Source organism: Zootoca vivipara, chromosome 3 (genome assembly GCF_963506605.1).
Source record: "Zootoca vivipara chromosome 3, rZooViv1.1, whole genome shotgun sequence".
In the NCBI taxonomy this organism is placed as follows: domain Eukaryota; kingdom Metazoa; phylum Chordata; class Lepidosauria; order Squamata; family Lacertidae; genus Zootoca; species Zootoca vivipara.
Window position 1 is genome coordinate 30,014,405 of NC_083278.1, and position 13,787 is coordinate 30,028,191.

The following is a 13,787-nucleotide window of genomic DNA, read 5'->3' on the forward strand; positions in this document are numbered from 1 at the left end:
AGCCACTTTGAGACTCCTTAAGGAGAGTGAAAGGCGGGATATCAAGTCCAAACTCTTCTTCTTCTTCTTCTTCTTCTTCTTCTTCTTCTTCTTCTTCTTCTTCTTCTTCTTCTTCTTCTTCTTCTTCTTCTTCTTCTTCTTCTTCTTCTCCTGAGCTGCATAGGGCCTTATATGCTCTGATGGACATTCCTTTCCACTGTGGGATTTCAAATTTATTTTTAGGGCAAGAGGGGGAAATGGCAGGTCTGCTTGCCCTTCCCAGTGGGTCCTTCTGTGTCCCATGGCAGTGGAGCCCCTTATGTCCATTAGCAATCCCTGCCACTTGCCCCCTCCAGTGTCTCCTCTTTTGCCACTTGGTTGCCAACTCTCTCCCTGCCCCCCACCCAAATAAATCATTGTTCTTGTGGCTTCAATAGAAGTTTGATCAGGCAAAGCTTTCCCACAACTGCACAATCCAATGTATGGGGGAAGGAATCCCTACCGTGTTAAATGTGGGGAAAGGGTGGCAGCCTCAGTCTTTGGGTAGGAGTCACCTCTTTAATTCCTGCTTGTTTTTTATCCATTTTGGTTAGTGTTTAGCTGCCGAATTGTCAAATTTGGCTTCGTTTATGCAAAGCACCGACAGGAATTAGTGGTGCTTGGACAGACATGTTATTGGCTACTCAAGAAAAACTTTGCACAAAAGTATAAAAGCTGTAGAATGTTTTATTACATTTCAGTGTAGCGCCACGCAATATTACCATCTTTTACTCTTGTTCTCACTAAAGCTTCATGAATTTACACTCCAATTTGTGCCCAGTGTAGTTGTAGCCACCTTCCATGAGGTGAAATTATTTTGCTTTGATTCAGTTTATCACTTTGCCTGTGGCTCCGTAGAAAATCTTCATGATCCCTGGCACATCCTTCTCTTCCATTGGTGGTTTTCTTGGACTCCCGGGCTGCAGAAATTTCTTAACTGTAGGGATGCTGCTGATTCTTACTTTAAAAGCCTGAAAAGAGAAACAGCAAAACATTTAGAAGAGAAAAGGAGAAATCTTATAGCAAGAAATGGTGGCATTCCTGAATAATCATCTCGCACCATAATGGTAGTACAACTTGATAATCAATACTGAAAGTATTAATGAGAAACTTTATTATCTTCAAAGCACAGTTATTTCAAGGATGCTCCTTTGAAGACGGAGGCCACTATTTGAACACTATTTGCAGGCTTATGAGTTGCTTTTAAGAGTCTACAGCTAATTCACAAATGGCTTATCCATGAATATGGGCCTTATTTGTGTGATAGAAGCCCAAGTCACGTTTCAGAGACAATGGTTGTTTTAGATATGGAAAGGGGGATAAATATAGATCTACTAGTTCGGTTGAATTAATGGCACCACACTTATGAGCTCCAGAGCTGCTCTTCCTATCAAACGACTAAGTCCTAGTTTAGGACGAGTGCCTGTTGCCATGTGATGCTACATGCTCAGTCGCCAACACACACACACACACACTATCTCCAACTCCTCGAAAGATTCCATCAACAGTGTCTCCGAAAATTTTTACACATCACTTGGAAAGACAGGCGAACTAATATCAGTGTACTGGAAGAAGCAAAGATCACCAGTGTTGAAGCAATGATTCTTCAACATCAACTTCGTTGGACTGGTCATGTTGTGCGCATGCCTGATGATCGTCTTCCAAAGCAACTACTCTATTCTGAACTTAAAAATGAAAAGCGTAATGCTGGTGGTCAACAAAAGAGGTTTAAAGACTGTCTCACGGCATATCTTTAAAAATGTAGTATAAACACTGACAACCGGGAAACACTGGCCTGTGAGCGCTCCAGTTGGAGAACAGCCTTTACCAAAGGTGTCATGGGTTTTGCAGAAGGGGAGAAACTTGCTAAGAGGAAGGCACGCTTGGCAAATCCACACCGTGATCAACTCCCACCTGGAAACCAATGTCCCCACTGTGGAAAAACATGTGGATCCAGAATTGGCCTCCACAGTCACTTACGGACCCATTGTTAAAACTGTGTTTATGGAAGACAATCTTACTCGGCTGCGAGTGATCGCCAAAGAAGAAGAAGACAGACATTTTTAAAGCCTGGAAACCTGCACAATATATATGTTGCATAGCAGCAAAGGTCCCCAGAGAATTACAGTGCTGTACCGAGTATACCCTGGAAAACGAAATATGGAGTCACGCTTTGGGGTGGTTTGACTCGAATGGCAATTGCAATTAGCAGATATATTGTTCCCTATGGTGTGTCACTGCTTCCAAACCCCTTGCTATTCTGCTACTCTTGTACGGATAGTGTGCTCTAGCGCAGAGGTGGGGAACCTATGACCTTTCCATTATGGATGGCCTACATTTCCCATCAGCCCCAGCCAGCATGGCCAGTGATCGGGGTGGATGGGAGCTGCAGTACAGCAAGATCTGGAGGGAATGAGAACTTGCAAGAGCCAGGGAACCTGTACCTATTTAGGGAAGTTTTTAATGTTTGGTGTTTTATCGTGTTTTTAATATTCTGTTGGGAGCCACCCAGAGTGGCTGGGGAAACCCGGCCAGATGGGAGGGAAAGAAAGAAAGAAAGAAAGAAAGAAAGAAAGAAAGAAAGAAAGAAAGAAAGAAAGAAAGAAAGAACACCTGTTCATCCTCTATCTTTTGTAATAGGTTGCGAAATTGTGTTACTTACCTTTAAAAGAGGGAAATTGGAGAGGATATCAGCCTTCAGCTCTTCGGCCATTAAAATGGCTTCAAGCAGTTGAATATCTGCTTTGCTGAGTTGATTTCCAACCAGGAAATTTTGCCTGTGATCTTTGAGGACCTACAGAGCAGGTAATGTTTTAAGAGTACTTCAGGTACATAAGCAAAATGGAGAACACATATTTGGGCAACTTTTGAAAACCATGCGCCCAGATACCGTGTTTCTCATATTATAAGACATGTCTTATATTTATTTTTTCCTCAAAAAAACACACTATGGCTTATTTTCAAGGGATGTCTTATTTTTTTCCTCCTCCTCCTGCTGCGGCCGGCATTGCTGCTGCACCTGTCACTATGTCTTATTTTCGGGGTATGGCTTATATTCCTTGAATGCTTAAAAATCCTGCTATGGCTTATTTTATGGGTATGTCTTAAAATATGAGAAACAGGGTAATATTGTTCATCATGACATGAAAAGGATTTAGATCAGTACTGGTGTAAGGAGTGCCAAAAAACACTTCATTTTAAAAGCCACCGTGCCAAAAATGAGAAGCTGGGGTATTACCTTCCCGAAATTAACAATCTGTGTGCTATTCTTACTCTTCTCTCACACCACTAAAATGTTTCATTTTAGCTCAGGGCATGGTCTAAAACAGGCATCCCCAAACTTCGGCCCTCCAGATGTTTTGGACTACAATTCCCATCTTCCCCGACCACTGGTCCTGTTAGCTAGGGATCATGGGAGTTGTAGGCCAAAACATCTGGAGGGCCGCAGTTTGGGGATGCCTGGTCTAAAATGTACTGTTGCTGTTAGAAGTTTAGAAAACGAAGAATTAAGAAAACGATTTCTGAAGGACCAGACATTGCTGTCAACATTACCAGCTGCCAACTACAGTTGAGCGCAGGTGACTCTGTTCTCTCAAAAGGGGTTGTAAGTACCGTTCCTTCTTTGCCTCGTACCTTTTCGAAGACTGGGAAGTATCTGGTGGTGGCTTTTTCGACAATGTTTGCAAACTCCTTCTCCCTCGTGTCAGCTGGCTTGATGGGAAGCATCAGCATCAGTTCATAAAGATCCATAGTACCTTCACAATATATATCAATCCTGCGGGAAAGAGAATGTTGCCGTGACTGGATCGCCAGGGACCATGGGACTTGGTGGGGTACATTTGAAAATCGCGGACACCAATAAAACTTGGGTAGCCACTTGAACAATTCAGAGCACCTCACCCACACAGAAAGATGGCAGTGAGGAACTTGAACCTCAATTTGCTTATTTCCTCCTCACACCTCATTCATGTTCCTTTCATGTCATTTCTTTTCAGATGAGAAGCTTGAGGTTGGCATTTTGGAATGAAATATTAGAGGAATTAAAAAATATATTCAAATATAATATAAAAAAAACCCCGGAGTCTTTTCTACTGGGAATGGTAGAGGAAGATATAAATAAACAAGATGAAAAGGTCTTCCTTTACACAGTGGCAGCGGCGAGGATTTTAATTGCCAAAAACTGGAAAAAAGAAGAAATCCCTACTATTAGAGAATGGCAAGAAAAGGTGATCAGTGATATTGAATTGGCCAAATTAACAAATTCAATTAGAGGGGGGAGTATTCAACAATTCAAAAATAATTGGAGGAAATTTGGAGACTATCTAATAAAGCTTGGATTTACTTCCAATATTCTGTAAAGATCCCAAGATGAAAAGCAAAAGAAAGCAGTATAATAGTGGGTAAAAAGTTTAACCTGGGAGGAAGACAAGTGGAAGTCAATATATGTAAGAATCATTTGTAATTAATAGAAGTTATTACATTGTTTATGGTTATGATAAGATTAATTGTGTTAGGTACTTGATTTAGATCTTTGTTAGTAACTGTTAGCAGTACCGTATATACTAGATAATGAGGCATGAAATGTATAATTTGTTTTGTTTATATATTTTATTGTTTATTGTTTGTATGTATTTTAGTTGTATGGTTTTGATCGGAATTTCAATAAATATTATTTTAAAAAGAGAGAGAGAGAGAAGCTTCAGATTTTTTTGGGGGGGAGGGCTGCCTTTTCAAAGTGATTTTTAAGCTGCTCCAGGAATGTTTTTTGGCTGAAGGGTGGGCTTTAAGAAAGAACTCAAATAACTCAATAATAAAATCATACGGATATCCCTGTGTGCTAGACCTGTTGCCCCTCTGTAGCAGGGACAGAGAAGCTGTTTTCCTCCAGATGTTTCTTCGGCTCCTACTTCCATCACCCCTGACCTTTGGCCATGCTGGCCAGGGCTAATGGAAGCAGGAGTAAAACCACAAATGTAGGACAGAGTGGGATTGTGGAAAATTAGCCACACAGATCTAGAGTCTTGTGGCAACTAATTCCTATTTGTATGGGGCTTTCCATACCAAAGCCTCTTTTGCCTTGCTCTCTGAGGAAAGCCCTTTAAACTATACTCTTTTCAGAAAACAGCACACATGGGCACTGGACAAATGGATATAATAATAATAATAATAATAATAATAATAATAATAATAATAATACAACTGTAAGACAAACAGAACCAACACAAGAGAACTAACACAAGAGGGAGAGGGGAGAATTGTGTCATCTCAGTTGAAAAACAGGGACGATGAAAGTATATTTCTTCCTTTGAAAGAGCCTTTTTCTCTCTCAGTGTCTCTCAGTCTCAGTCTTTCTCTCACATACCATAATAAAAGTGCTTTCAGGGTAATATCATTTGTCTGATAGAAAAAAACACATTGGCAGGAAATGCCCCTATTTTCATGGGCGTAAATATGCACAATGAACAAAAAAACCACAACTGTATGATTTGCTGATCAGTCCTAGAGACCTTCTTCGGTTACACTTTTTTTCTAAGCAAATCATATTAAAAATCACAATTAGATATGTGAAAAAGGGGGTGGGGTGGGTGGGAAGGCTAGTAATGACCTCCAGTGATCCAATCTATTGAGATTAAATGAATGTCTAGGTCATGAACTTTGGAGAAACCACCTTGATTTGAAATGAAGCAATCCACATGAACTCGGTAGGGAGACTGAGAGGTGATATTAGCTCACATTGCTCAATCTTGAACCTTTTTTGTTTTAGTTGCCAGCCACAGGGAGTTGAAATGTGCTGACTCATAGCTTGTCAGCAGATTATATCACAGACTAGAGATTTCTTCTGGGATCATGTATTAATAGCAAAACTTATAGAAATGTTACAGTACAACGCTCTCTGCTTCACATCCTTCCCATAGAGATTGTATTTGGTTGCAATGTAGTTGAGAATAGCTCGCGTCTGCACTATCTTCATCCCATCAATTTCCACCATGGGCACTTGCTGAAAGAGCAGGTCTCCATCTTTTCAAAGGAAGATGAAAAGTGTCAGTTTATTCTCCCAGTTAATTACAACGAAATGTAAATTTTCAGGAACATCTGACATGCTTTGAATCCGAGTATTTACTTCCCCATTTTCCCTTTCTGATCATAAAGTTTGCCTCTGCCTTTTTTGTATCATGAAAAATGCTTTTGCAGAAATGTGCTAAACCTGTACAGCAAACACATGTGTGTTTATGCTAAATCTGCTCTCTAGCTAAAAACAAGCAAACTGCCCTGCAAAATGCAGTGTTGAGTATCATGTGTTGAAGGTTGCTGTCTATCACTATCTTCTCTTTCAAAGGACAGAGTTAAAGGCAATACAGCCAGATGACTGTGAATTCACACATATTCTTGCTGAAAATCATGCACAAGTAACTGAGATTAAGGGCACAATGAAGAACTAGAGCAGGGGTCAGCAAACTTTTTCAGCAGGGGGCCGGTCCACTGTCCCTCAGTCCTTGTTGGGGGCCGGACTATATTTTGGAAAAAAATATGAACGAATTCCTATGCCCCACAAATAACTGAGAGATGCATTTTAAATATAAGGACACATTCTACTCATGTAAAAACACCAGGCAGGCCCCACAAATAACCCAGAGATGCATTTTAAATAAAAGGACACATTCTACTCATGTAAAAACATGCTGATTCCCGGGCCATCCGCGGGCCAGATTGAGAAGGTGATTGGGCCGCATCTGGCCCCCGGGCCTCAGTTTGGGGACCCCTGAACTAGAGAAACAAGTCCACTTTGAAAACACCTATTATTAAGACTGGAAGATAGCCCCACTGAACTCAATGTGGCCCACTTGTGGGGAGGCCCATGTAGAATTGCAGTGACTCCTCAGAGCAGACTGTCTATTCTTCATATAGTATGAAGGGAATCCATCTAGACTATAAACTTGCTCTTTTAACTTCCGTGTAATCTTGGTGTCTGTGCGATTATCCTCTAAAGCAGGGGTTCCCAACAAAATTTTCTCGAGGACCCCTCATCGAGCCACTATTGCAACAAGGACCCCCATTAATTGACTTACTTGCTTGAACATCAAATGCATTATCTTCCTCTTCATCTGTAGGCCTTTGTCGTTTTAACGAACCACTTTTTAACCAACGGTCCATTTTTAACTACGCGAAGTGTAGCTTCCGCGAAACACAACGCTTTGTTTACAAACACTACTGTTTTGCAAATAGGCAGCGCGCGCCAGGGAGGAGGGAGGGGAATGGAGAAGACAGGGTACCTGCGCAGTAGCGCGCAAATGAAGCCGACGCGCGCAAAGCATCTTGGGGAGGTGAGCATTAGTAGAATGCGCGCGCTGCCTCTTTGCAAAACAGACTCTGCGCTAGACTCTGCTCATGCAGGAAGCGGCCAAAACAAAAAAATCTGTTATCATACAAAATATATTTAATATTTTTTTTTATTCTAATAGCATCTTGCGGACCCCTCTGGCATAGCTCGCGGACCCCTGGGGGTCCGCAGACCACCTGTTGGGAACCACTGCTCTAAAGTATCCTGAGAGGTGTTGAAGGTTTTTTGTTTGTTTGTTTGTTTTGCATGAGTCAATAAAAATAACTCCATCTCCTATGTGTTGAATCTGACCAAGTCATTCTCAGAACAGAGCCCCTAGAATCAAGGGAGTTCCATTAGCGGTGCCTATTGATTTCAATAGGTCCACTCCAAGTATGACATAATTGGATCAGAACCTATGAAAATTGATTCACAGTTCTCGAAAACAGAATTATAAGATATTCAGATGGCATACTCACCCTTCCTTAACTTTTCCAGATGTTCATTTGCCTCAATAAATTGTTCTTCAAACTAGAAAATAAAAGATGCAGAAGATTTCAAGGGTCTCATGAAATAATTTCAGCTGCCATAAATGGCCCAGCGTTTTTCAAGCACTGGAGGAAATTTCACGGAAACCCCCTAAGTAATCTCCTCTTCTGTTGTCAATTTTTTGGGAAAGCAATACGAGACAGGAAAGCGCCACTAAGCATGGGAGGGGATTATAAGGGCTGGGACAATATTAATTCCACTGCTAATGTCATTAATGGTTGAAGTGGGGATATGATATTAAAAGTGGTGTGAGTCTGAAAGCAGTTCATGCCAAGAAGAAGTAGAAGTAGAAGTAGAAGTAGAAGTAGAAGTAGAAGAGGAGGAGGAGGAGGAGGAGGAGGAGGAGGAGGAGGAGGAGGAGGAGGAGGAGGAGGAGGAGTTTGGATTTGATATCCCGCTTTATCACTACCCAAAGGAGTCTCAAAGCGGCTAACATTCTCCTTTCCCTTCCTCCCCCACAACAAACACTCTGTGAGGTGAGTGAGGCTGAGAGACTTCAGAGAAGTGTGACTAGCCCAAGGTCACCCAGCAGCTGCATGTGGAGGAGCGAGGAAGCGAACCTGGTTTCCCAGATTAGGAGTCTACCACTCTTAACCACTACACCACAGTGGCTCTCACTGAAGCAGGGAAGTCACAAAAATGGATGTCTTGGTGTGAAAGCAAGGCCAGCCCAAGACTTTTCTCTGTCTGAGACAGGACAGCAAATGGTTCCCCTGCACAAGTCAATTTATTTCGGCACATGACACAGAAAATCCCTGTCCCTGACAATAAAGGTGCAACAATAGTGAATGAAAACGCTGCAATGCGACAATTTGCTACCCTCCCAGGATAACTAAAATCAGTCACCTGAGGCAGGTGCCTTGCTCTGCCACATGGTAGGACTGGACCCAACTGCCTGAAATGGATTCCTAATCTGCAAGCACCGCATACCTCCAAAGCACTTTGAAAGCACATGATTTCTCCCAAGGAATCCTGGGAAATCTGGTTTATCCCCACAGAGCTACAATTCCCAGCACCCTCACTTATCTATGCACATAACAGCCTTGAACAAAGTACATTTCCCCATATTCTTTTTCTTGTTGGGGAGGAGAGGGATATGCTTCAAATATGTGGTACATTCACAGCCTTAAATAAATGGTGGCTTTTAGATAAATTCTGAAGACAAACCTCGACCCCAGCTGCAGCCAACAGCCACCTTACGGTTTCCATCCGGCCTCTTCCATTGATGTAGTAAAGCTTTGGTTTCCCAGCCATGTTACTTTTCTGTTGTGATAACAGAGAGAAAGATGATGTTTAATAGAGAAATAACTACTGCTAGAGAAGGACAACCTTTCAAAATACTTGTTGGTGATTGCTTGTAGCAGGATTTCAGATTAAAGGCTTCTTGTCTGTTTAAAAAAAATCAGTTTCATAATCATGATGCACAAGCAGATATGGCATATCATAGTACAGATAAAATTGAAAATGAGTTTTTAAAAATAATGAATGTTTAACCCTCATTAGATGGCCAAGGCCATGGTCCTTGCTCATAGAGGCACAAAATACCGGTAGTAAATTCCCTCCTCATTTCTGCACTGTTGCCATTGTCACGATCTGTCTTGTATCTCCTTAAACAGGTCTGGAAACCTGGCTCTCCAGCATGGATAGCTATCAGGGATGATGGGAGTTTAAGGTGATGGATCACATCTAGACCCCACCTCCATCCTTAAACTATTTCAGATTTCCTCACAGAGATATCCCCCTTCTCTCAACCAATTTGCCCCAGTCTCCACCATCTGCAAATTGCCAATTTACCAAAAAGCAAAAGATTTGCCTGCTCTTGGCAAATAAACTTTGGCTTGCCTTCCTTGCCCCCTCTTCTTGTGGTTTTGAATCCTGTTTGGCCCTTGCCTTTGTATCCACTTCATGGCACTATTTGGACAACAGCAGGTGCTGCAGAATGGACCCATAAAACTCATCCTTTAGCTACCTAGGTGGCAATTTACACTAGAACTTTGCAACGCAATAAACCAAAGTCAGCCTTCCTTGTTGGAGAGCTGAGTTCGCAGGATACTGGCATAGGGACCTCGCTCCCAATAATGTAATGGATCTATTTCTCTGGACAACTACATGGTACATTGTTTTCACTAATAAATGCATTTATATGCACACTTTGTGCATTTTTATGCACTATTTGTCTGGGGGTATTTGTCAGGTATTTGCAAATCTCAAACGAGAGCTATGTTTCAGGTGGCATATTATTTCAGAAATGGCAATTTTGGCACGTAAAAATGCAAACTGAATCAAACTTCTCTCGATTTCTTGAAATCAAGAATAAGAAATCAAGATAACAAACCTTTTATAAAAGAATGGAAATGGTTTATTGAATATTCGCAGATAAATTGCAAACAGATATAAACATTGGCAGGATTATTGTAATAGTTTACAGTTTCATAAGAGTATATATTTAAAGTAGATAATTAAATGAGCAAATTAAATGAATTTGGATATACAGAGTATATTAAAAAAATTAATTTAAGGAACCGCAGAAAGAGGGGAAAGGAAGACAGACTTTGAAATGTTAAAATGATTGTAAAATTAATGAATATTTGAAAAGTATAAATATTTTTTTAAAGAATCACATTTCTTTCCCATCTCTACCCAACACTCCTTTGAGGTGCCACCAAGACCCTCAACCCACCACCAATTGATTTTTAGAGCTCTGCCACTGCCCAGCTCCTGCCTTTGGTCTATCCAGACAGAAAAGCTTCTTTGACAAGATTACAGGTCTCCAGAAAATCCTACTACCACCTTCAGTCCTCTTCTGGTAAAAAGAAGAAAATCTTTGGGCAGAGGTGAGGTCTTTGGGAATTGTCCAAAGGGTGTCACTCTTGAGCTATGACTCTCCAAAGGAATTGCCTACCTTTGAATACTAACCTGCGGTAAGTTCTGCTGGGCGAGTGAAACTTCTTATGAGACAGAGCAAAGGCTGAACTTGTGTGCATCAAGTTTATAAAAGCTCAGAAGCTCCACCTTCCAGCTCTGCCTTTTGTGAGACTTTTCACCTAGGGTCAAATCACTTGCACAAAGTTAATCCACAATGGGAAAGGTTCTCTCACAGGTACATAACGTGATGCAACTCAGTTTAGTGTAAATCTGTGCAGCTGCATTGAGGGCAAACGTTAATGTCCCAGTCATTGATCAATCCAAGCTCTTGTATCACTGGGCAGGAGGCCACCGCAATCTCTGGCTGCAGCTGCTGGCTAGGAAATATGGACAAAGGTCAACTACAAAGGACTTCCCTGCTGGTGGCACCCACCTTTTGAGAGGTTTGGGGTATTTAGATGGCTGCGATTAATTTATGCTGGTGAGGAAAACCATGAGAACTGCTTTTGGTCAAGGAGTCTGGACGCTGCTTCTCTTTGAAGAGTAAATTCTTATTGAAAGGCTTTTTTCCCATAAGGTGCAATACATTCCATACCACAATATCCATGAAACCAAACATTGGTACTAGAGCAAAGGGAAAATGAGATATCATAGCCTGATAAGAATCTGGTAGAATAAGCAAGTTTTGCATAGCGTGAACTTCTTTTTACATATAGGGTTATAGAGTAAAACACCGAGGTCCAGCTCCGAGGGCCTTCTGGCAGTTCCTTCACTGCGAGAAGTGAGGTTACAGGGAACCAGGCACCTGCTCTGTGGAACGCCCTCCCATGATGTCAAGGAAATAAACAACTATCTGACTTTTAGAAGACATCTGAAGGCAGCCCTGTTTAGGTAAGTTTTTAATGTTTGATGTTTCATCGTGTTTTTAATATTCTGTTGGGAGCCGCCCAGAGTGTCTGAGGAAACCCAGCCAGATGGGCGGGGTATAAATAATTATTATTATTATTATTATTATTATTATTATTATTATTATTATTAAGCCAGAAATGTTTCTGCATGATATTAGACCAGAGTAGATTATTCCCATCTAATACTATACTGGGGTTTATCCATCCCATTTCAAAAAATTTGAAGACTCACTGTAATTCCTCTGCCATTATCCACTATTCTATATATATTTATGGACATGTGGGTACTTTTTATCTACAGCTTTCTCCAAAACAAAAAAGGTGCTATACTCATTTATGATGGAGAACTAGTGGAATAGTAGAAACCTATAAAACATCTCTAAAAGTGAGGTGAATGTCATTAGTAGTGAAAAGGGAACTGTCGTCTGTCACAATATGACAGGGTGCCATGCCAACTTGAATAAAATATGGGGGGGGGGTCAGATCACAATATGTGGCACATGCACACCATTTGAATGGCAATGCCCACCAGCTTTGTGGGGGCCCAGTCCCTTCAGATATTTTATGGGGGGGGCAAAGGGACCTCAGCCCCTAGGAATTGGCTCCTAAGCAACATGGCGTATATGGTTTTGTTCCTTCTGGACTTAAAAGCTCTCCCTATCATTTTAGAGCATTTATTTCCAAGCTCATAATATACACTGTTACTTTTTGCATGGAGGTGCTTATATACTCAGCATCTAGTGCTTAGAAGCTCACAATGCTTACGCAATGAATTGGCATAAAGTTTTCAGTTCAGTCCTTGTGTCTGCTAAGGCCGATATGTCTTTTACCATCTCAATTTGAAATGCTGATTTCTGCTTCTTCAAAATGATGGACTTTAGGCAATGTCTCCTCAATACTGCTTTCATAGCATCCCAGATTATGGCCTAAACTGGTTCGGTTCAAAATAGGCTATCAATTCTGTTAGTCTGTTCCTAATTTCTGTATGTGTTAAGAGAGTTATTGGGAGGCACCAAAAGAAGGATCTCGGAACCCCCTCTCGTAGCGTTGAAATCAACAATGACTGGAGCATGGTCTGATGCATGTATGAAATCCATTATCAAATTGTTATTTTATCAGACAGGGATTTTTAAAGAACTACATCAGGCATCCCCAGACTTCGGCCCTCCAGATGTTTTGGCCTACAACTCCCATGATCCCAAGCTAACAGGACCAGTGGTCAGGGACGATGGGAATTGTAGTCCAAAACATCTGGAGGGTCAAAGTTTGGGGATGTCTGAACTACATGATCTATTCCAAAATATTGTGGCTCAAATGATTAGAAAGAATAATCTCTTAGGATTAGATTATAGAGCCACCATGCATCTAATAAACCATTGTTGCAGAGTACTGCTGGTAGGAATGTTGAAGACCACTGTTTACTGGGACCAGCCATACCACTATCCACTCGAGGGTACATAAATTCATTGAAATTCCCTCTCTTGATGAGACAATCCACCTTAAATTTGTCCAACTCTTTAAACTCCTTTTGGCCATTGTATGGAAACCATATTGAACCCAGTGTGTGACTCTGTCCTTCTGTTGACCCTTGGATAAAAAATAGTGTCCTTATATCAGATGTTACAAAAAATAAGCATTTTTTAGCTAACCGTACTGCCTGTTCCATTAGCTTTGGAGAAGCCATGTGAACAGTGTTGTTTTACAATACATTACGTGTGTGTGTTTGATTATGGATTGTGGGTTTTTTTAATAAAAAAAATTATTATTGTAAGTCACTCTGGTTAATAAGAATGCATTAGATGGGAGGTTATAAATATGTGAATGAAAGGATGCATAAATAGCCTTGTCATTTTGCAGTATGAAAGAAAATACACTCTTGTGGTGTAGTGGAGCCAGTGTGGTGTAGTGGTTAAGAGCAGTAGACTCCTAATCTGGGGAACCAGGTTCGCATCCCCGCTCCTCCACATGCAGCTGCTGGGTGACCTTGGGCTAGTCACACTTCTCTGAAGTCTCTCAGCCCCACTCACCTCACAGTTTGTTGTGGGGGAGGAAGGGAAAGGAGAATGTTAGCCACTTTGAGACTCCTTCAGGTAGTGATAAAGCGGGATATCAAATCCAAACTCTTCTTC

At 41.3% G+C, this 13,787-nt stretch overlaps 1 protein-coding gene across 1 annotated transcript; it reads right to left on the bottom strand.

Annotated features, from left to right (window-relative positions):
• Positions 1 to 701: 701 nt before the first annotated feature.
• On the bottom strand, positions 702 to 10,921 carry LOC118082859 (glutathione S-transferase-like). Its single transcript, XM_035110693.2, has 7 exons — positions 10,802 to 10,921; positions 9,053 to 9,148; positions 7,816 to 7,867; positions 5,904 to 6,036; positions 3,652 to 3,793; positions 2,681 to 2,812; positions 702 to 989 (listed from the first exon to the last, which is right to left on the bottom strand). Exons 2-7 carry the CDS (start codon positions 9,137 to 9,139, stop codon positions 846 to 848), a joined length of 690 nt encoding a protein of 229 aa, XP_034966584.2. The 5' UTR covers positions 9,140 to 9,148; positions 10,802 to 10,921; the 3' UTR covers positions 702 to 845.
• Positions 10,922 to 13,787: the final 2,866 nt, after the last annotated feature.